Source organism: Manacus candei, unplaced genomic scaffold, assembly GCF_025592945.1.
Source record: "Manacus candei isolate 608988 ecotype Guabito, Panama unplaced genomic scaffold, ASM2559294v1 h1tg000002l, whole genome shotgun sequence".
NCBI lineage: Eukaryota > Metazoa > Chordata > Aves > Passeriformes > Pipridae > Manacus > Manacus candei.
In genome coordinates, this window is record NW_026138050.1 from 1,047,486 (window position 1) to 1,066,609 (window position 19,124).

Genomic DNA, 19,124 nt, shown 5'->3' on the forward strand with positions numbered 1-19,124 from the left:
AAAATAAATACAGCTGGTGCAGAGGGAAGATCCAATCAGGCCAGCGCGAGGGTCAGCGGGAGACGGGGACGTACCGGCCGCTGGCTCTGCCTGGCAGGGGACACACTGACACCCGCGGCCACCACCGTGTGCCCACAGCGGGCTCGGGCAGCTGCCCGGGGCCGGGGGATCGGGGGGGACCCTTATTGGCATCACCCCAGGATCGCCCCCAGCATCGCCCCACCATCCCTGCCCATCCCTGGCCGATGGCACTCCCATTACTGGATGGAAGTGGCTCACCCAGCCCTGCGAGGGCTCCTCTCCTCCAGGCTCTGCAGGGTGGGAGGCACGGGTGAGGCCACGGTCTGGGGTGTGTGGCACTGCCCCCCACATCCCGGGTGGAAAGAGCTCACGGAGAGCTGGGCACAGCCTCGCAGGGATGCCGATGGACACCCCCATGATCCCAAGCCCTTCATGGGGTATCCCAAAGGACAAACCCCAGGACACTCCCTGGGTCAGCTCCAATGGGCTCTGCTCACCTGAACTGCACCCACACCCTGCCCGAGGGTGGCTGCCCCGTGCCCTGGGGACAGGCACGACAGCCACACCAGCACCCCACACTGGCACCCCACCCCTGGGCACGGCGTCAGAGCTGGGACCCCCCTGCATGGACCCCCACGTGGCACAGACCCCAAACCCCCTCCTCAGTCACCAATGGACTGAACCCGTTTGAGCCACGTGGAAATCAAGGAATTCACAGCACCCCTAAATCCAGAGCACTCGGGAGCCCTCACCACCTTCAGTGAGAGTAAAACACGGAAAGCTCTTTCTTGGAAGCAAACTCGTCAGACAGACGGGAGAGCCCGGGATCAGCACCTGGGACCAGGCACGGCAGCACACACAGCACTGCCCCCCAGCACCCGCAGCTGGGAAACCTGGTCTCCAAAGCACCTTTTTTTTTTATTTTCCTGACTTCATTTCATTAAGATTATGTGGTAAATCTTTTCCCTGAGCTAAATATTTCATTTCCATTAAACCCAGATTAGCTGCCTGATCTGCGGCGCCTCTTGCCCAGGCCCTGGCGTTAACATTTCACACGGGGGCATGGGCCAACCAGGGGGTTTGACCCCGTTTTTTGGGGTGCTGCCCTACAACATCACGGGGTGGGTATGGGGCAAGCTCTGCTCCCGTCGGGGGGACAGCAGCACCAGCTCCAGCCACGCTCCCCTCACTGACATGGGGATTGCTGGGATGGGGACACCCTGGGGGGAACCTGCTGTGCCCCCCACAGAGGGGCTTGGGTCCAGAAGAAGATTTGGACACTTACTCAAATCCCCTCTGTGGGGGGAAGTAATCCCATATAATTCCCTGAGGATGATGACAAAGGGGATAGCGAAGGCATTCGAGGCATTTCCACAGATCTTGCTGGGGAAAAGAATTTTCCTGAACTGTGGGGGGTGGGTTTCTTTTTTGATTTAGTTCAGGGTGATGGCTCAGGCCTGGCTCGGTGCCATCCACCCCTGCCCCCAGCCCCAGCTGTTTGCAGGCCAGGTCCCTCCAGGATGCCCAGTGGGGACAGGACAGCCCGGACATGGGCACCTGGACAAGGTGGATATGGGGAGATGATGGTCCTCTCTGCACCCTGGCCCTGCAGGGGTCTGTGCCATCGTCCCCAGGTGTGGGGGGGCTGTAGGGGACCCACATGCAGTCACAGCAGAGCAGTGGGATGCTGCGTGACAGGGCCACCGACCCGCTCCCCCCGTCCTCCCCAGCGCCAGCCCGGTGGAGACCCCGGCACCGGGGCGTTGTTATGGAAACTGTAATATCTTACAATTCCACTGATTAAAGCAGGAATTGGAAAGCCGGGCCCGGAGCGGGGCCAGATGGAGACCTGATTCCCTAATGGCCATCATCTCAGCCTGGCCATAATCCCACCACGTGTCCCTGTGCCAGCACCAGCTCTGTCTCCAGTGCCAGCCACGCTGCGGAAGAGCAGCGGATCGGCTGCACCCCCTTGGCACGGCCGCTGCTCCAGGGGCTCAAGAGGTTCCGGGGATCCCAAGCCAAGGGGAGCATTGCCAGAGCACCCTGGGATGTGCAGCCCCTGCCCAGCAGCCCAGGCAGCCCGTGGGCCCAGCAGAGCTCCCCCAGCTGCTCCTGCTGCTGGAGCTCCGGCAGCCCTGGCTGAGCCCTCGCCCACCTCCAGCTCTCACCCTGCAGAACTCAGTTTATTTTTTGGCCAGGCTCTTGGGGAATCTCCAGTGGTTCTGCAGCTAATCCCATCTCCCTTCCCAACAACAGCCAGGAATGGGAGCCCTGTCCCCTGCTGCAGGCAGAGGTGGTGGCTCTGTAGGGCCCGTGACCACAGTTCCTGGTGGGGGGGATGTCCACCCATCCGTCCTGGGCAGGACAGCCACCCAGGCTGGCGGGCACAGGGATGCCAGGCTCAGATGCCACCAAGCTCAGCTCAGCTGTCCCTTGATAAGGGAGTTGGCATCCTCCCTGCAGGATCCTCTCGACCCCTTCCCAACAGGAACCTCCCAGCCCATGCGTGCACCGCTCAGCGCTGCTCACCCCTCACCGGGGGCAGAGGGGTGGACGCCCATGGTTTGATGGCACCACGGCAGCAGGGAGGTGGCACCTTGTACCTGATATTGTCAATGAGGTGCTGGTGGGACTCCTGGGTGAGGACCATGCAGAGGGCATAGGCCAGGCACTCCACCTTCCTCTCGGCCGCGTACTGCTTCAGCACGGTGAACACCCTCTCCTTGAGCTCTGGCTGGTCTCCGAGGATGTCGTCCACCTGCCACGGGGGAGCCAGGAGAGGAGAGGGAAGGGCCCCTGAGCAGTGGAACCGTATGCACGGAGGAACTGCCACGTGGAAACGTGTCCAGCTCCCTGCACCACCTGCTCAGCACACGAGGGGGGAACCACGCAGGGAGGAGAGGGAACTTCAGACAGCAGCCCATCACACAGCACTGCTGGAGTCTCACACGCATCCCTGGAATTGCTGTTCCAAACATTTCACCAGGACAGTGGCATGACCCCAAACCCCACACTTTCTGGGTCACAAGTGACCCCACAGGAGTGGCTCTGGCACAGCAGGAATGGGATCAGTCTGGAGTCTGCCTGGCAGAGGACACTGCAATGGGCTTTTGGAGCTATTTAATCTTCATACTTCATCTATCACTCTCTGATCCCCTGCACTGTCCTCCCTTTAGCACTGGGAAGCTGCTGGGAAATGGGGAGAGGGAGTGTGAAGGTGAGCACCAGCCCTGGAAACAGCACTGGCAGCTCCCACTTGCTGTCCTGTCCTCTCCACCTGCAACATGCAGAGTAATTACCTAATTACCATCGAGCCAATTACCCTGCATGGGACCCTCCTTATGCACCTCTTCCCGGGCTGGGGGGCTGTCTCTTTTCCTTGGGCAATGGGAGCTGGTCCCTCATCTGGAGCATGTGCCTGGAATGCAAGAACTCCCTGTGAGTGCCCCACCACACCTGTGTGTGTTTGATTTTCCTTCAAGGGGATGTTTTTGTGCTGACAGCAGGTGTAACTGCTGGGTTTAACAGCAGGAAGCAGAGAGGAGCCCCTCACCCTTGCCCAGGGCACTGGGGGGGGGGGGTGCAGGGCTCTGTGTGCACCCCTGTGGTGGCACTGCCAGGGAGCCAGCAGGCATCACCTGCCCAGGGAAGGGGAAGAGCCATTCCTTCCAGGTGCTTGTCCCACTTGGCAGCTCCCTGGGGAGGCTGACAGCAGCACCGTGACCCCAGCACAGCCCCCCTGGCTCTGCGCAGGCACCGCGGCAGCTCCGGCAGCAGCAGCACTTCAAGGTCACCAAATCTGGGGCAGCCACGGCAGCAGCGTCCCCTGGGCAGGCTCGGGTGTTTCTCAGTTCCCAGGTCCAGCACAGGAATGACAGCCTGTGGTGTTCCTGGTGGGATGCATCCCAGAGGGCTGCTCTTAAATTTTTGCCTGGGCTGAGATTGCAGGGTGGGTGGGAATCACAGAATGATTAAGGTTGGAAAAGACCTCCCAGACCATGGAGTCCAACCTGTGACCGATCCCCACTTTGTCACTCAGCCCAGAGCACTGAGTGCCACATCCAGTCATTCCTTGGACACCTCCAGGGATGGGGACTCCACCACTATGGGGGTGCTGCCACCCTTCATACAGCCCCCAGAGTGTCCCTGAGCATGCAGGGGACAAGAGGAGATGTAGACCTGGGACTGAGACCATGATCACCTCCACTGCCTCCTGGTGATGCCCTCAGGTTGCTGGGACACTGGACCAGCCCAGCTCCAGCCCTGCCCCAACACTACTGATGTGGCCACTGCTCTGTCTGCCAGGCGGGTGTGACTCAACCCAGGGCTCTACGGAATGAAGGAGGCTGGGAAAAAGTGACCTGTGGGCAGTGCAGGTGTGAAAAACGAGCCACCAGCACCCTCTGACCTTCCAGCCTGGCGCCGGGTGGGCAGGAGCACCCTGCCAGAGCTGAGCTCCCAGGTAAGCGAGGGGGTCAGGCACCCCTCTGGGTTTGTTATTTTCTACATCATGTGAAAAAATGAAGCCACTTCAAACATCTGCCCTGTTCATTCCCTCTAGAGAGGCGTTTTCCAGCTGAGCTGTGCTCCAGCATCCAGAAGCCAGCGGCACAATCCTCTGTTCTCTGCAATCCTGTTTCTGTCCAGGCCCTCTGGGGTTGTCACAGGTAGCTTTGCTCAGCAGGGAAGGGAGGTGACAGAGGTGTTGATGGGGATGTTCACTGCTCAGCAGGGAAGGGAGGTGGCAGAGGTGTTGTGGGTGCTCATGCTCAGCAGTGAAGGGAGGAGACAGAGACTGATCAGGTATTTGCAGCACTGTAACCAACTTGCTCTCCCGTGGTCACCCAAGAATCTTTTGCTTGGCTTAATGTGGCTTCATGAGATGGAGGTGGATGGAACAACCTCCTCTCCTCGATAATCTCCTGTAATCAGCAGGTATCTGTTTCCCATGCCATGCTCAGCCCTATGAATCCAAACCTCAGTGTGTATTTGTAAATCTTTAATGTAGAAGCTGACTGAGGGGATTTGCCTGATACCCACAAATCTCTTTATGGATGTCTTGTTCCTTTATTAACTTGGGATCAAAAAAAAACCCCACCAGCCTGGTTATTTTCATAACAGCATTTTAAAAGGCTACTTTGAAATGGAAATTAGAAAGATTGAAAAAACAAGTGTGATCAAATTTATAATTAGCACGAGGCAATGTGTTTGGTTAAACACCCACTAGGAAACTTTCGGGAACACAATGAAGATGTAATCAAATTGATGTTTTCTCTTTTGCAACAAAGTAAGAACTAAAATGTCTGCAGGGTGACAGGCTCAGACTTTGAAGGGACATCCAGACACGCAGCAGAGCAGGATCTGCCCCTGTGAGTTTCCCCAACACTTGCAGTGCAAAGGAATGAGTACTTGGGGTCACCCCAGGGGATCTCCAAGCTCTTCACACCATCCACCTGTTCTCCCAAGTAATTATCAGACCCTTCTCTCTGGTGTTCATGCCCCAAATCCGCACCCCAGGTTGGTGACCCAGCCAGGAGCATCCCCCCATCCAAGCACACTGCTAAATGTGGGACTCTCTAGACCTCGGCTCAGAGGGTGCCCAGTGCCCCAGCCCTCTCCCCACACCCGGCCTTACCTTCCTGCTGAACTCCTGCGCTTTCTGCCTCCTGTCCCGGCGCAGGGCATCGCCGCTGCCCGCGGGGTCCCCCGTGGCTGCCCCGCGCTGGGGCCGCAGCAGCCCGAGCCGCAGGGCCCGCCCGCCGCACGACCCCGCCAGGGCGGCCGCCGCCTCCGGCAGCATCGCCGGCATCCCATCGACTTCCAGCACGTAATCCCCCGGCTCGATCCCGCAGGCCGCGGCGGGAGACTCGGGGCTGACGGTGGCCACTCGCGGGGGGCTGCCGCTCGCCAGCTCGAAGCCGAAGCATCCCCGCGGGCCGGGCGGGAGGCTGGCGCGCTGCAGGCGGGACACCACGCCGATGCTCGGGGGCACGTTGCCGCAGCGCCGGGCCAGCGCCAGCAGTGCCTCGCAGCCCAGCTCGGACACGGGCTGGCCCTCGATCTCCAGCACCTCGTCCCCCGGGCGCAGCCCCGCCCGCGCCGCAGCGCTGCCCTCCTGCACCCGCAGGATGTAGCACGGGCCGCAGCCGCCTATCTGGAAGCCGAAGGACTCGGGCCAGCCCTGGTTGGTTGCCGGCATGGCTGTGACTGGAAAAGAAAGAGGGAAAGAAAGGAGTTGTGGTGGCTTTCCTGCCCTTAAGGATAGTTCCTGTAGATGCCACGTGGATCCCGTGGCATGGGGGGTTCTAGTCTGTGCTGTACCCTCCTCACCGCAGGAAGAAATGCCCCAAGATACTGGATTTGCCCTAGATTTCCCTAAAATAGCAGCTTTTCTTCTTCTATCACTGGCTGCTGGCAGTGCCATTAGCAGTGAGGAGGCCACGTTGGCTGGAAAGGTTCGGCTACACATGGCACCCAGACCACGGCCTGGCACAGCCTCTGTCTCTCGTGTCAGTGGCACCCACCTACCCCTTCTCCCCTGGAGGTGTATTTAGGCATCTGCTTGTGTTTATTTCTCTGGGAAAATAGTTATTTAATTTTCCTGGCAAAGCATATTAATGAACAGATGATCCAAGGACTTAAAAACACCTGATTTTAACCAGCTTTAACCAGCTCTTCTCAACACTCAGTATTTTAGCTGTTTGCAACTACAAAATTACTGCAAATTCATTAGAATTTGCCAGATCCTCTCGGCTCTCCTGGGAGCGTTTCTTTGTGCCTCCCTGTCCTGTGTATGGATTGTCCTGATCACAGCATCCTGAAATGGCAAGATGAGGATTTTCAGAAGGATTTGTTTGTGATTCATGAGAAGGGTTCAGACAGGCTTCATGGATGCTCAAGGAGAAATCGGGCACATCAGCCCTGAACATCTGCAGGAGCTGTCTTTGCCCAAGGTAAATCTGACCAGCTGATGTGCACGGTGCACTTGGGTGCCCTTTCCATGCTGCTTATGCCCAGATGACCTCACTGTGGTCCCTTCCAACCCTCCCACTCTGTGATTCTATGATGTGCTGACCCTCACTAAAATAATTCACATGTAGTTTTCTTCATTTGATCCCATCTGTCTGTAAAAATGCTTTTTACTCCCATGTTTATTCCATCTGTGTTACTGAACACACGTTAAGCTCTTACAAAAATGAAACCAAGCTGTTTGACCTGGACAAATTGTCTTACAGACTGTGAAGACTCAGCATCGCTCAAGAAATGCTGAGCGTTTGGTGCTCTTCAGATCAAAAAGCCTCAAACAGGCACAGAGCCCAGCAGCAGCCTCAAGGCAGCTTTTGGGGTGTCCCCCCCCATGCCTGGGCAGCCCAGGAGGTCCCAGTTTGCTCTGGTCTGTGCTACTGCCAGCACAGCAAAGGCATCCCTTCACCCCTTCATCTCACCTCTGCTGGGGCAGGTGGCTCTCTGGGCTCTGATCTGAATCAGAATCAGGGACTACAGTTATTATTTAAAGAGGAAACAAAGCTGTTTTCCACATTAACAGTGTGGATGCCAAGGACCAGAAGGGAAGAGCTGAGGGAAGCATGGGACAGCAATGGGATGAAATCCATCTGTGACCAAACACCATCCCTGGGGCTGCTGAGCACAAGTTTTGACAGCTCCAGCAAGAGCCCAGTAAGCACTGGGACAGCTCCAGCCCCACTGCTCCGGGCTGAGCTCCCGGGAAAAGCCCAGTAGAGCAGCGAGGAGCTGCACCCCCCTTCCACCTCTGCGCCCATCGGCTCGAGCACTTACAGAAGTCCGCGGCCATCCGAGCGAGCCGGGGGCTCTCACCGGCAGCAGGTTTGTCCCACTAAGGGGTCGAAGCTTTCTCGATTCTCCTCCATCACCCCTAGAAGCCAGTCCCACCTACCCGCAGGGCTCCTGGGAGCATCTTCCCAGCTCCCCCGTCCTCGCTGCAGCCCCCGGAATTCGGGCCCAGCCCTCGCCGGTCTGGGGGTGGCAGAAACGGCTCCTGCACCAGGGCAGGGGGTGGCTGCCCCTTCCTGCACTTCTCACGGGAGCCCTGCGCCCTTCTGGCCGCTCCGGGTCAGCGCCAGACACGAACTAAGGTCTTTCTTGCCTTTTCCTTTCCTAATTAACCTTATTTCCATCGCAAAGAGAAGCGTGGACGGACTAATTGCCGTGCTCGTCCTGGCTGAGCCTGTTGCTGACCTGAGCCTGCAGATCTGGGGGGAATTAGGAGCTGGAAGGAGGGAAAACAGATTAGCGCCCGTGGAGGGAAATCCTTTACCCACAGGGCAAATCTGAAGCGACAGCACTTTGCAAAGCAGCAGGGACACAGCGCCGGGGGGACCTGGGAGTGCTGGGACCTCGCTGGTGAGTGGGACACAGGGATTTTGGGAGTACAACCAACACGCGGTTTGCTGCAGAGTTATGGGAGTCTGGACCAACTTCGGGGCTCACCAGGAGAGCTGTCCCCATCCAGGCTGCTCCAGGCAGGACAGCAGGGGGCCCTCACAGCTGAGTGTTTGGCCGCAGGGCCCCCCGTGCTGACACCGACTGTCCCTTAAGCTGCTATTTCTGATTTTCTCCTCGGCTTCCTCAGCACTCAGGGATCCCGGGGCTTAGCACACTAAGAGGTTTTAGGGAATTACACGTCCTGCTGTGGCACCATCTCTTCGTGGACCACACAGCAATCCAGCCTTCCCTTGGCTCCAGTGTGGGCTGTGCAGTGTTGGGAAAGGTGGGAAACAACCTCCCCCTGGGAGAGCTGACATGGGATCAGGTAAAGCCTTAGGATGGAGAGCTGCAGGGACCTACTCTGTCCAGCCTCAGGGTGAGCAGGATGCGCTGGAGGGTCTTCCTCCCACTCGTGCCCTTCATGGTCACTGCCGCAGGGGATTGGAGCCCTCCTTCCTCCCGCTCCTCCTCCTCCTCCTGTCCTCTCCAGCTCCTTTTGTGCAGGTTCTCCTGCACAGATCTCCCTGAGCAGTGATCCCCAGGCATTGGGGGATCTCCCCTCCCGTGCTGACACAGACACACACTCCTCCTACAAACCTCTGGGCATCTCCCACTATTCCCTGCCCAACAGACAAAACTGCAACGAATTCTTTTTTTCAGCCAGCGAAGTAATTGCTTCTTTCCCCCTCCCCGCCCCACTTTTAAGTGACTTGAGCATTTTAAACACTGACAGTGAATTTTAATCCTTGCAAGAACAGAGTTCTGGGATCCCAAGCTAATGGAGATGGTTTCCTCGAAGACCTTCTGCCAGATTTTGACCAGCCAAGACTTTTTAAGTCATTTTCACAGTGTTTGGACTGAATGAGTTTCATCTCTCTGTGTCTCAACCTCTATTAAGGTATTTGCTGGCAGGTTTGTCCTTGGGCACAGCCAGTGAGGGCACCAAGAGTGGATGAGCTCCTCAGAGGTGCCAGTGCTGGTGCCAGTGGTGCCGATGCTGGTCTCGGCGTGGTGGCACTCCCTGCAGCTCCTGTCCTGGCTGTGCCCAGGGGCCTTGGCACACAGACCCTGCCTGTCCACCCACAAATAACCCACCACGTGCCCACCCCCGTCCCTTCTGTGCTGCCAGACTTGCCAGGTGACACCCAATGTCCCAGACCAGCCTGTTTCTGTACCTGCAGAAATTCTGATGCCTCAGTAGGATGGGGAAAATGTTTTTTCCCCTCCATCCTCCATCAGGAACCAAGTGTCTCAGGCTGCACACCAAGAGACCTGTGCCCCAGGAATATTTTGACTGAATTTCTCTCTCTCAGAGTCTGGTTTGGTGCACTGGGGGCCTCGAACTTATAGGGGGAAAAAAGTCCCTTCCTGAAACTTGCCCTCCTCTGCTGCCTCCAACCAAGCCGATTCATCTCCTCTGGGTGCCAAAGCCCCCGGAGCCCCCCTGGAGCTCTTACCTCAGCTGCCCCAGCTCCAGCCAGCGGCACGGCAGGACCCGGAGCTGGGAAAACCATCCCAGCAGCTGGGGAGCCTTTGGATCGGTGACGCGGCGGCCGCGGCCGGCCGAGTTTCTCTGGCAAATTCCAGCCGGGCACCGTAACCCAATCGGCCCCTCGGCGGCTGCACGGGCGGTTTCAGTTGTCAGACACCACGGAGGACGCGGTACAGGGCTGGATCCTGCGTTTTCCCACCTCATCCCGGCCCCAGGTGAGATCCAGCAGGTGCTGGAGCAAACCCACCTCACCTGCAACGGGGCAGGGTGAGGAGGCTCCGGGTGAGAAGGGAACGTGGTGCTCAGAGCTCTGATAAGGCACGAGGATTTTGCTTTAGACATTTCGACAAAGGCCACAAAACCGAAGGAATTACTGGAAATTCCTAAGGCATGATGAAGGACGGGCCAGGGCAGCGCCACGGACCCTCTGGGGAGAAGGAAGCAGCGCATCGGCTGCTCGGGGCTCCCCCGGTAACTGCCCGGGGCCGCGAGAACGCTGGGGTTATAAAGTCATTTAATTCACACTTTGGCGGCTCTAACCCTCCCCCGGAGCCGAGCGCTGGTTCCTCGCTGGGGCCGCTCCGGGAACGGTCCCCGCGGGGCCGCCGGGGCGCGGGAGGGCGCTGGAAGCCGCTGGAAGCCGCTGGAGAAGCTGGGAAGGGCCCTTCCGCAGGGCTGGACGGCGCGGACCGGGCGGGAGCTCCGCGGTCCCGGGATCCCCGGGATCCCCCCGGGATCCCCCCGGGGCTGGAGCGTGTGCGGGGAAGGGAACGGAGCTGGGGAAGGGTCTGGAGCACCAGGAGCGGCTGAGGGAGCTGGGGGGGCTCAGCCTGGAGAAAAGGAGGCTCGGGGGGGATGCCAGGGGAGACAGGACGGGGAGCCAGGTGGGGGTCGGGCTCTGCTCCCAGGGAACAAGGGACAGGACAAGGGGAAACGGCCTCAAGCTATGCCGGAGGAGGTTTAGGTTGGATACTGGGGGAAATTTCTTCATGGAAAGGGTTGTTAAACACTGGAAGGGGCTGCCCAGGGAGGTTTGGAGTCCCCATCCCTGGAGGTGCCCAAGGAAGGACTGACCGTGGCACTCAGTGCTCTGGGCTGGGGGACAAGGTGGGGATGGGGCACAGGGGGGACCCCATGGGCTGGGAGGGCTTTTCCAACCTGAAGGATTCTGTGAATCTGTCTTGGCCCTCACAGAAACACTAAAAAGCTTGACCTCAGTCCTGTGCACTGGTGGAGAGGACTGGGATGTGCTGGTGGAGGGGACTGGGATGTGCTGGTGGAGGGGACTGGGATGTGCTGGTGGAGGGGACTGGGATGTGCTGGTGGAGGGGACTGGGATGTGCTGGTGGAGGGACTGGGATGTGCTGGTGGAGGGACTGGGATGTGCTGGTGGAGGGACTGGGATGTGCTACCTGGGCTGGGGCTGCTCCATCCCCATGGTCAGTGAATCCCAGGCCCTGCTGCAGGGACCCAGCCCTGGGGGGCTCTCACAGCTGCTTCTCTTTCGTTCCAGGGCTCGGGATGGACTTCCTGACACTCTTCTTGGTTTACCTGTGCTTTGTGCTCCTTGTCACTGCTCTGCTCTGCCTCTGCTCGGGAAGGAAGGAGAGTTTCCTCGCAAGGAGTGTCACCAGGGCAAGCCAGGTAAAGAACTGGCCTTCCAGGCAATGAATGAGCTGCCAGGTAAAGCACTGAGCTTCCAGAGGAACGATCATCTCCTGCTCTGGTGGTCTGCCCTGCTTCACTGTGTTAAATTAGTGTGACTGCTTTATTTCTGCTCCCTAAAAAATGCCAGTGTATGTGGTTAGAGTAATAATATAGTATATTTCATATTTCATCTTGTTTTGACAACTGCTCTCAAGGAAGTGGGGCTGGAAATAGAAATAAACTTCCTTTCAGGTGTTTAAATCCTGCTCAAGCAGGTAGTAAAAAACCATTTGAGTCTCATAGCTCCTGTCCCTGCCTGTGCCTATCTGAGGTGAGAGTGAAGATGGAGCTCCTCAAAATGCTGGAAGCACCTTTTCTGTGACACCACAACATGTCAGCTTTGAGAAATTAAATAATAATCAGGCCCCGGGAATTTTCAGTTTTATGTTATTTGTTGCTGTCATTGAGGGGAAAAAGATGGGGGAGGTTTAAGGATTAAAATAGAGAATTATAACTGGTGGCAAATATTTTAGGGGAAGCTCTTTAATGTGTGTATTAATGCTGCAGGCTGTTACACACTAAGAAAGAGGGAGGAATGAAGAGTTTTAAAAGAGGATTAAGAATTGGCATTTTATTGTCAAAACGGAGAATTGGAAAAGCACCAGCTCGTTTTTCTGTCTGTTGGGCTGTGTCTGAATGAAAAGGGAAAAAAAGCTGTAGTACTCCTGGAAGGGAAATGATGAGAGAATTATCACTTCACTTGTAGATTAGATTTAATGCTGTTCACAGGAGTTCAGACAGACTTTGATTTTCATTACTAGTATTATACTCAATCTTGGTTTATGGACACACTGTGCAGAGAAATTGATTATTTTCCCCCATTTCTCAATAGAAACGTTTAACAAGCAGGAATTAAAATACTGCTGTGGTGTGGAGCCACTGTCTGGAGGAAATTAATTGATATTTGTACATATGAAGTAAATCCATGTGAATATAGTCAATACTTTACCTGAACAGGCTCCCCAGGGCAGAGGTCACGGCCCCAAACCTGCCAGAGCTCAACAGGAGTTTGGACAACGCTCTTAGGGGCAGGGTGGGATTGTTGGGGTGTCCTGTGCAGGGCCAGGAGTTGGACTTGGATGACCCTCCTGGGTCCCTTCCAACTCAGGACATTCCATGGTTCTGTGATTAAAGAGTTTCTCTGGACAATATTTTAGTTTCACTTCTAGCTGTAATTGATGAATGTAAATAATGTAAGTATGTAAATAATGAAGGGTATAAGCCTGGAAGGCTGCTGAGGTTGCATTCAGGGTGCTTTCCTGCTGGGTTGTGTCTCCTCTGGCAGCAGGCTTTGAAAAGCCTCTTCTTACAAACACTTGCCCCTTGGACCGCTGAGACGAGACGCACCAGTTATCACCAAAATATTTAGCATCTTCTCAACTCCACATATGCTTTTTGCCTCCTGGTCTTTCACATCTGAGGCAGGAAGCTCTCGCTGCATATTTTCTTTCCACGTCAGCCAGAAATAGGCTCAGCTGCTCTAATTCCTCCTCCAGGAGCTGTGTGTTGCTATAGAGATGTGTGGGCTCGGAGCAGAGCCAGGCACAGGCACAGGCCATGGCTGGGGATTCACCCCATGAGCACAGGCAGGTCCTCCCTCACAGGCAGGTCCTCCCTCAGCACGTTGGACTGTGCTTGAAGGGGCAATTAGACATGGAGCCATCGGGCTGGATCAGACCAGTTGAAGAAACCAGATTTTTGGGGGTTTGGTTGGATTGTGGGTTTTTTTTCTTTTTCTGGAGGCCAGCAGGCTTTATCCCTTTGCTTATCTTCACTTGATCTGTCAGATGGCCTGATGGAGCATATTGTAGCTGGGGAATTGCTCAGTTCTATCCCCTGCTTAACTAGTGCCCAGCCTACACCCACCCTAAGCTCCTTAGAACTTTCACACATTAACCCAGATACGTTTGTTTGGGCTCCCAGGAATGTGTAACCTCAGCAGCATGCCTGCCTCTGCCCTTTCCTCATGGAAGGTGTGGAATTGGAACTGCCCAGGGAGGTTTGGAGTCCCCACCCCTGGAGGTGTCCAGGGAATGACTGGCCGTGGCACTCAGTGTTCTGGGCTGGGGGAAAAGGGGGGGATGAGGCACAGGGAGGACTCCATGGGCTGGGAGGGCTTTTCCAGCCTAAATGATTCTATGACTGTGTGTTATGGTTGGGCTGGATGATCTTGAAGGTCTCTTCCAACCTTGGTTCTGTGATGAGGAGCTCAGATGCTCCTGAAAATGAGACTCCTCCCCAGTGCTGTGACAGTACAAACACAGAACTGAGGGGCTGGGGGCTTGTGTTTAAATTTGAGCTTGCCCAAGGCAGAGGTGATGTGCAGTTCAGGTAACACAGTGTCTCCATTTCCCTCAGGTGCTCTCGCTGGTGATCCCCACCCAGCTGCAGAGGGTGGCACACAGGGTGGCACACGGGGCACTGCACAGGCTCTTCCACACCAGGTATTGCCCTTTCCTGCCTTTGGTGTTATTTTTCACTAATATTTGTGGTTGCTGTTGGGCTCTCCTGCCACCATCAGAGCTTTCAGTATTATCCTGAGATGTTCCCTCTTCGTTAGGGATGTTTGTCAGGGGTTACAGGTTCCCTTTAAGGTTTGCCACGCTGTTGTCTCTCTCTTCCTTGCTCGTTGTTTAGAAGGTGGTGCCCTGAAACATTTGAGCATATTGACAAATGAAGATAATGTGGCTCAGTAACAGATGTTGCTCGCACTGGTGGGAGCTGCATCCCCACAGGAATTACCACGGCCTCTGTGGCAGCTGCAGATGGAGTCAGACAGACTCGCAGGCTCCTTCCTCTCCCTCAAATCCCATTAGTCTTAGTCCAGCAGCCTGGATGTCCAGGTGGCTCAAGGGAAGCTGCCCAGCTGCCAAAGTGCAGTCTGCTGGATTCAGGTGGATTTTGTAGTGTCTGTAAACTCTGGTGCTTCGGGAATCATTTAAATCCCTTTTCCCTGGGGACAGGAGCTCCAGTGTGACGGACACTTCAGGGTGTAACATCTCCAGCTGTGCTGTGTGTGCTGAGCTTGTTGTGCTGCCTGTTTTGCAGATCCTCTGCTGTGACCCAGCCTGGGACAGAGAGGTGACACTGTCAGATTGCTGGGGACACTGGGACCCCCCGTGCACTGAACTGCTGTCCACCTCTGCCAGCCTCCTGCCACTTCATGCAGCTGCTCATATTACTACAGTGTTTTTGAAATTGTTTACTGGAGTTTTCTTTGCTGTCAGAGCAGCAAATGTCTTCTGGCAGAATGTTTTATGGCCTGTTACTGTGGCATGTTTTGTCAGCAGCAAAGTGATTATGAGACTTTGTACTGACAGGGAAGAAAAATCCAAAGGGCGTTGAAATAATGCAGTGAATTTAACTGGCATATTTAAAGGAGTGTATGTGGGAAGAAGAGAAAGAGAAGCCAGTGGATGGAGAAAACACTATTAATATGCAATCCATGCTGGCCTGAAAACCTAAAAGAGGTGTCTCCTTGCATTTGGAAAGTCTTTGATCACCTCTGAGTGTACTTGACCTGTTAATCAGGATGCTGAGTATTAAATAGACTGTCCCCTTTCTGTTCCAGGAGCTGTTTGTTTGTTGTCCTGCACATAGCCTTGCAGGCTGCAGTGTTTGGGGAATACACCTGGGAAGTGTTTGGGTACTGCTGGGAGCTGCAATTCCACCTCCTCCTCCTCCTCCTGCCCTACCTGCTGCTGGCTGGGAACATGGGCTGCTTCCTGCTCTGCTCCCGGGCCAATCCTGGTAAGCTCATGCTCGTGCTGGAGCTGTTTGAAAACCAACCTTGGAAATTCTATGAAAACCTCTTTTTTTTTCACTGTTTTCCTTGTTTCTTTGGCAGGTATAATAACAAAATCCAACCATGCATCCCTGGTTAAGGTTTATGCTTATGATGGTGTGATGTTCCAGAGAGGCACCGTGTGCCCCACGTGCACCCTGGAGAAGCCAGCCAGGTCCAAGCACTGCAGTAAGGGCCTGAGCTTCCCTGAGAAGTGATCCTTTCCCAAAGGAATCCTGCACCAGGAGCTGCAGTTCACACTACAGCTGTTCTGTGATGAGCTCAGTGCACACAGGGCTGTGCTTGTTTTCCTGGGGTCCCAGCTCACAGCTGCATTTGCCCAGCCCTGGAGCTGCTTTGTTGCTGTTTCTTCTCACAGAAATTACCAGTTCTGATGGTCTAATTCAGGGTCAGGAACAGCCAAGTTTTTGAGCAGCTGGAAGTTAAATGACAAATTATCACCTGTCAAGACATAAGTTCAGGATTTTGTGTTTCACAGAATCGTAGAATCCTGGGATGGTGTGGGTTGGAAAGACTTTAAAGACCATCTTGTTCCAACCCCCTGCCATGGGGAGGGACACCTTCCACTATCCCAGATTGCTCCAAGTCCCATCCAACTTGGCCTTGGACACTTCCAGGGAGGAGGAGTCCACCACCTCCTTTTCAGCCAGAGAGTTTGCTGTTATCTAAAATAGAGGTGGGAGCTACAATCTCTACCTTTCAGGTGCTTTGCTGTGCAGTTCTGTCAGGGAAACCAAAGCCTTGGAGCTGTGGCCTCGGTGAATAAAAGAGGAGAGGGGGACACGTGATTTTTCTTATGATGTGTATCTGTAACTGATTTCTGTGGCTCAGAAGCCGTCAGCTAAATCCCAACCGTCATCCTCACGTATTTTCGGGTTGAAAGCTATCCCAGGGTGTGTAAAAATCAAACTGGTTCCTTGGCAGCCCCGTGACCAGGCTGCTGTGGTGTCCCTGCCCCAGGTGTGTGTGGGACGTGCGTGCATCGCTTCGACCACCACTGTGTGTGGCTCAACAACTGCGTGGGGGCCTCCAACGCCGCCTGGTTCCTGCTCTACCTGCTGTCCCTGACGGCCACGGCCGCTGCCCTCGCTGCCATCACCCTGTCCTTCCTCAGCCACGTGGTGCAGCTCTCCAACCTCCTGCACAGCACTTACCTGGATGCCCAGGGCCAGGAGCACCCCGTGGAGATTCCCTTCCTCGTCCAGGTGAGTTGATGCTACGGAAAGTTTGGCCTCGCTCTTCGCTGTCAGGAATCTTTCCCCGCTCCCTGCAGGCTGTTCCCATCCTGGGAGTTTTAGCAGCTTTGCACAGCTGATTAGGTTTGGAAAGCTGCCGTGGCAGAACACCTGAAAAATGGGGGATTTTTCTCACGGCACTTCCTTGTGCTCTCCCGTTCTTTGGATTTCTGTCTCCAGTATCTGTCACTCAGCAGACCTGGTTCACAGAGAATGAATTTACATTCCATGGCCTCCTACTGCAGGAACATTTAGGAAACAGCTGACAATCCTTGACATCCTCAGGGAGATGTTAAAGCAAGACCCACTACCCTGGAATTTAGATACTGGGAATATTTTCTCTCACATGCAAGCAGAGGGTGACTGTGAGTCTCTCTAGCACTTGAGTGATTTTTATCTCAGTCCCCTCGTCCCTGTAGTGTGGCAGTGAGGTGATAAGTACCAAGTGCTTTACCTTTTCCTCATCCTAGACAGCAGATGTTTCAGCCTTGGACTCTTACAAAAGGATCCTGGTCAGGAAGTGTTTGAGCAATGCCATTACCACTCCCCAGGAGCGGGACTTGACTCAGAAAAGAGCTGCTTAAACTGTATCATGTCAGCAAAACCCAAAGTTGTACCAGATTGTTGCCCCTTCATTTGGCAGTTTGTTTTCAGATGGTTTGTGTTAATGTTTTACAAAGTAAAACAACAACAAAAACAAACAAGCAAAACTCCAAACACAAACAGTTGGAAATAGATGGGTGTAGAAAATCCTCCCACATATTAGCAAGGCTTGGGAGAAAATACATGCCTGGAACTCTGCATGCTCTGCTCAGAGGCTCAAGTAGAACCATGGAATTGTTAAGGGTGGAAAACACCTTTAAGATCATCAAGTCCAACCATCAAGCAGCACCTCAGCTCTGTTCACCACTAACCCATGTCCCCAGGTGCCACATCCACATGGTTTTTGGACACTTCCAGGGATGGGGACTCCCCCCCTGCCCTGGGCAGCTGTGACAATGCTTTGCAACCTTTTCTGTGAAGAAATTTTCCCTAATATCCAACCTAAACCTCTCCTGGTGCAACTTGAGGCCGTTTCTTGAGGAATGGAGCCTTGCTGAGCTGGGTGGGGGTCGGGGCTGGGACCTTGTTCCTGGGGCTCCCCCACAGCTCCATGTGCACATGGATGTTCATTCCAGCTGGGGTTTTACAATGGCCATGTGATTTAATCCTCCAGTTTTTTTAACTAAGTTATTTCTCTCTTTCCTTGCAGCACCTTTTCTTGACTTTCCCTAGGATTGTCTTCATGCTGGGGTTTGTTATCCTGCTCACACTCGTCCTGGGTGGATACAGTGCTTTCAGTCTGTACTTGGCCTTCACCAACCAAACCACCAACGAATGGTGTAAATCCAGAAGATTTGGGGCGTCCCACCATGCCTCATCACAGCCCCCTGACAGACAAGTTGTCTACAAAAACATTTATTCTAAAGGAATCTGGAGGAATTTAAAGGAAATCTTTAGGCCTCCTACAGCATTGGAAAGGAAGAAGAAAACATGAAGATATTTGTGCATCTTTAAACTTTTTTGGTAAGATTTTTATTCCAGCAGTGGGTTTGGATGCCCCAAGCAGCTTTTGGACCAAGATTACTGCAGAACTCGGGTTGATGGTGCCCCAGCAGAGCAAGGTTAAGATCCCTCCCTCTGTGAGGTCTCTGAGGTTCAGCTCAGTCCTGTCTGCAGGATACAGGGACCAGTAGGAATTTCCTGGGATGGAGAGGCTGGTTTGGTCCATCTTCCTGCAGTGAATGTTTCTCTCTGGGGAGGGCCAACACAGAGCTGCTGTGAATTCTGAGGAAGCTGCACCTTTTGTGAGTATCTTTGTGTGGGAAATGATTAACCCATTACTGTAACAGTACAACAGGCTGTATGTATTTAACTGGAAAAAAGATGGTTATTGACAGGATCTTAACCTAGAGACCATGTTCTGCTGCAGATTTTGTACTAATGTGGAGCACCTTAATTTCAGGAAGGACATTAAAGTGCTGCATCTCTTTACCTGTCTCTTCCTTGATCCCTGTTTTCAGCTCCTTCACAATGAGATGCCATTTCAGCCTGAAAATTGTGAAAATGGGAAAGTCTGGACTGAATCCTCATACCCATCTCTGGACAGAGAAGGGTATCACAGGTTTGATACCGAGCTCTGGACATACAGATTCCAGACTTAATCCTTCTGGCATTTCCCATCTTTATTCCATTGTTTGATTTTAGGCATTTCTCTGTATTTTGGGCACTTTGCTGCCAGGGAAGTTGCAGTTTCCAGGGCTGCCCCCCTGCAGTCACTGACCAGGCCACATCAAAGCACAGCAGTGACTAGTCCCCCACTTCTTAAACATGATATAAATGCCCCCATGTCTTT

At 54.4% G+C, this 19,124-nt stretch overlaps 2 protein-coding genes across 9 annotated transcripts; one reads left to right on the plus strand and one right to left on the minus strand.

Moving 5' to 3' along the window:
• Positions 1–2,539: 2,539 nt before the first annotated feature.
• Positions 2,540–9,764, minus strand: LOC127466220 (delphilin-like). The gene is made up of 3 exons (XM_051776839.1): positions 9,666–9,764; positions 5,660–6,231; positions 2,540–2,782 (listed from the first exon to the last, which is right to left on the minus strand). The coding sequence occupies exons 2-3, from the start codon at positions 6,221–6,223 to the stop codon at positions 2,540–2,542; spliced, it is 807 nt and encodes a 268-aa protein (XP_051632799.1). The 5' UTR covers positions 6,224–6,231; positions 9,666–9,764.
• A 322-nt stretch (positions 9,765–10,086) lies between these two features.
• Positions 10,087–18,763, plus strand: ZDHHC4 (zinc finger DHHC-type palmitoyltransferase 4). 8 transcript variants are annotated; one of them, XM_051802680.1, is made up of 8 exons: positions 10,642–10,772; positions 10,846–10,866; positions 11,496–11,626; positions 14,048–14,133; positions 15,261–15,439; positions 15,537–15,662; positions 16,455–16,699; positions 17,982–18,763. In XM_051802680.1, the coding sequence occupies exons 3-8, from the start codon at positions 11,504–11,506 to the stop codon at positions 18,264–18,266; spliced, it is 1,044 nt and encodes a 347-aa protein (XP_051658640.1). In that variant the 5' UTR covers positions 10,642–10,772; positions 10,846–10,866; positions 11,496–11,503; the 3' UTR covers positions 18,267–18,763. The 8 variants fall into 8 exon arrangements, with proteins under 8 accessions (XP_051658795.1, XP_051658736.1, XP_051658377.1 ...); XM_051802835.1 differs by lacking the exons at positions 10,642–10,772; positions 10,846–10,866 and adding an exon at positions 10,087–10,197; XM_051802776.1 differs by lacking the exon at positions 10,846–10,866 and having other exon boundaries at positions 10,629–10,768.
• The last annotated feature ends 361 nt before the right edge of the window (positions 18,764–19,124 follow it).

Bases quoted from the DNA above. Each gene is read 5' to 3' on its own strand.
- ZDHHC4 (XM_051802219.1), top strand. From the start codon at position 11,228: ATGTGCTGGTGGAGGGGACTGGGATGTGCTGGTGGAGGGGACTGGGAT. The intron at 14,134-15,260 runs GTATTGCCCTTT...TTTCTGTTCCAG, and splicing joins CACAGGCTCTTCCACACCAG to GAGCTGTTTGTTTGTTGTCC. The intron at 15,440-15,536 runs GTAAGCTCATGC...TTTCTTTGGCAG, and splicing joins CTGCTCCCGGGCCAATCCTG to GTATAATAACAAAATCCAAC.
- LOC127466220 (XM_051776839.1), bottom strand. From the start codon at position 6,223: ATGCCGGCAACCAACCAGGGCTGGCCCGAGTCCTTCGGCTTCCAGATA. The intron at 2,783-5,659 runs GTAAGGCCGGGT...CCCCCGTGGCAG, and splicing joins CGCAGGAGTTCAGCAGGAAG to GTGGACGACATCCTCGGAGA.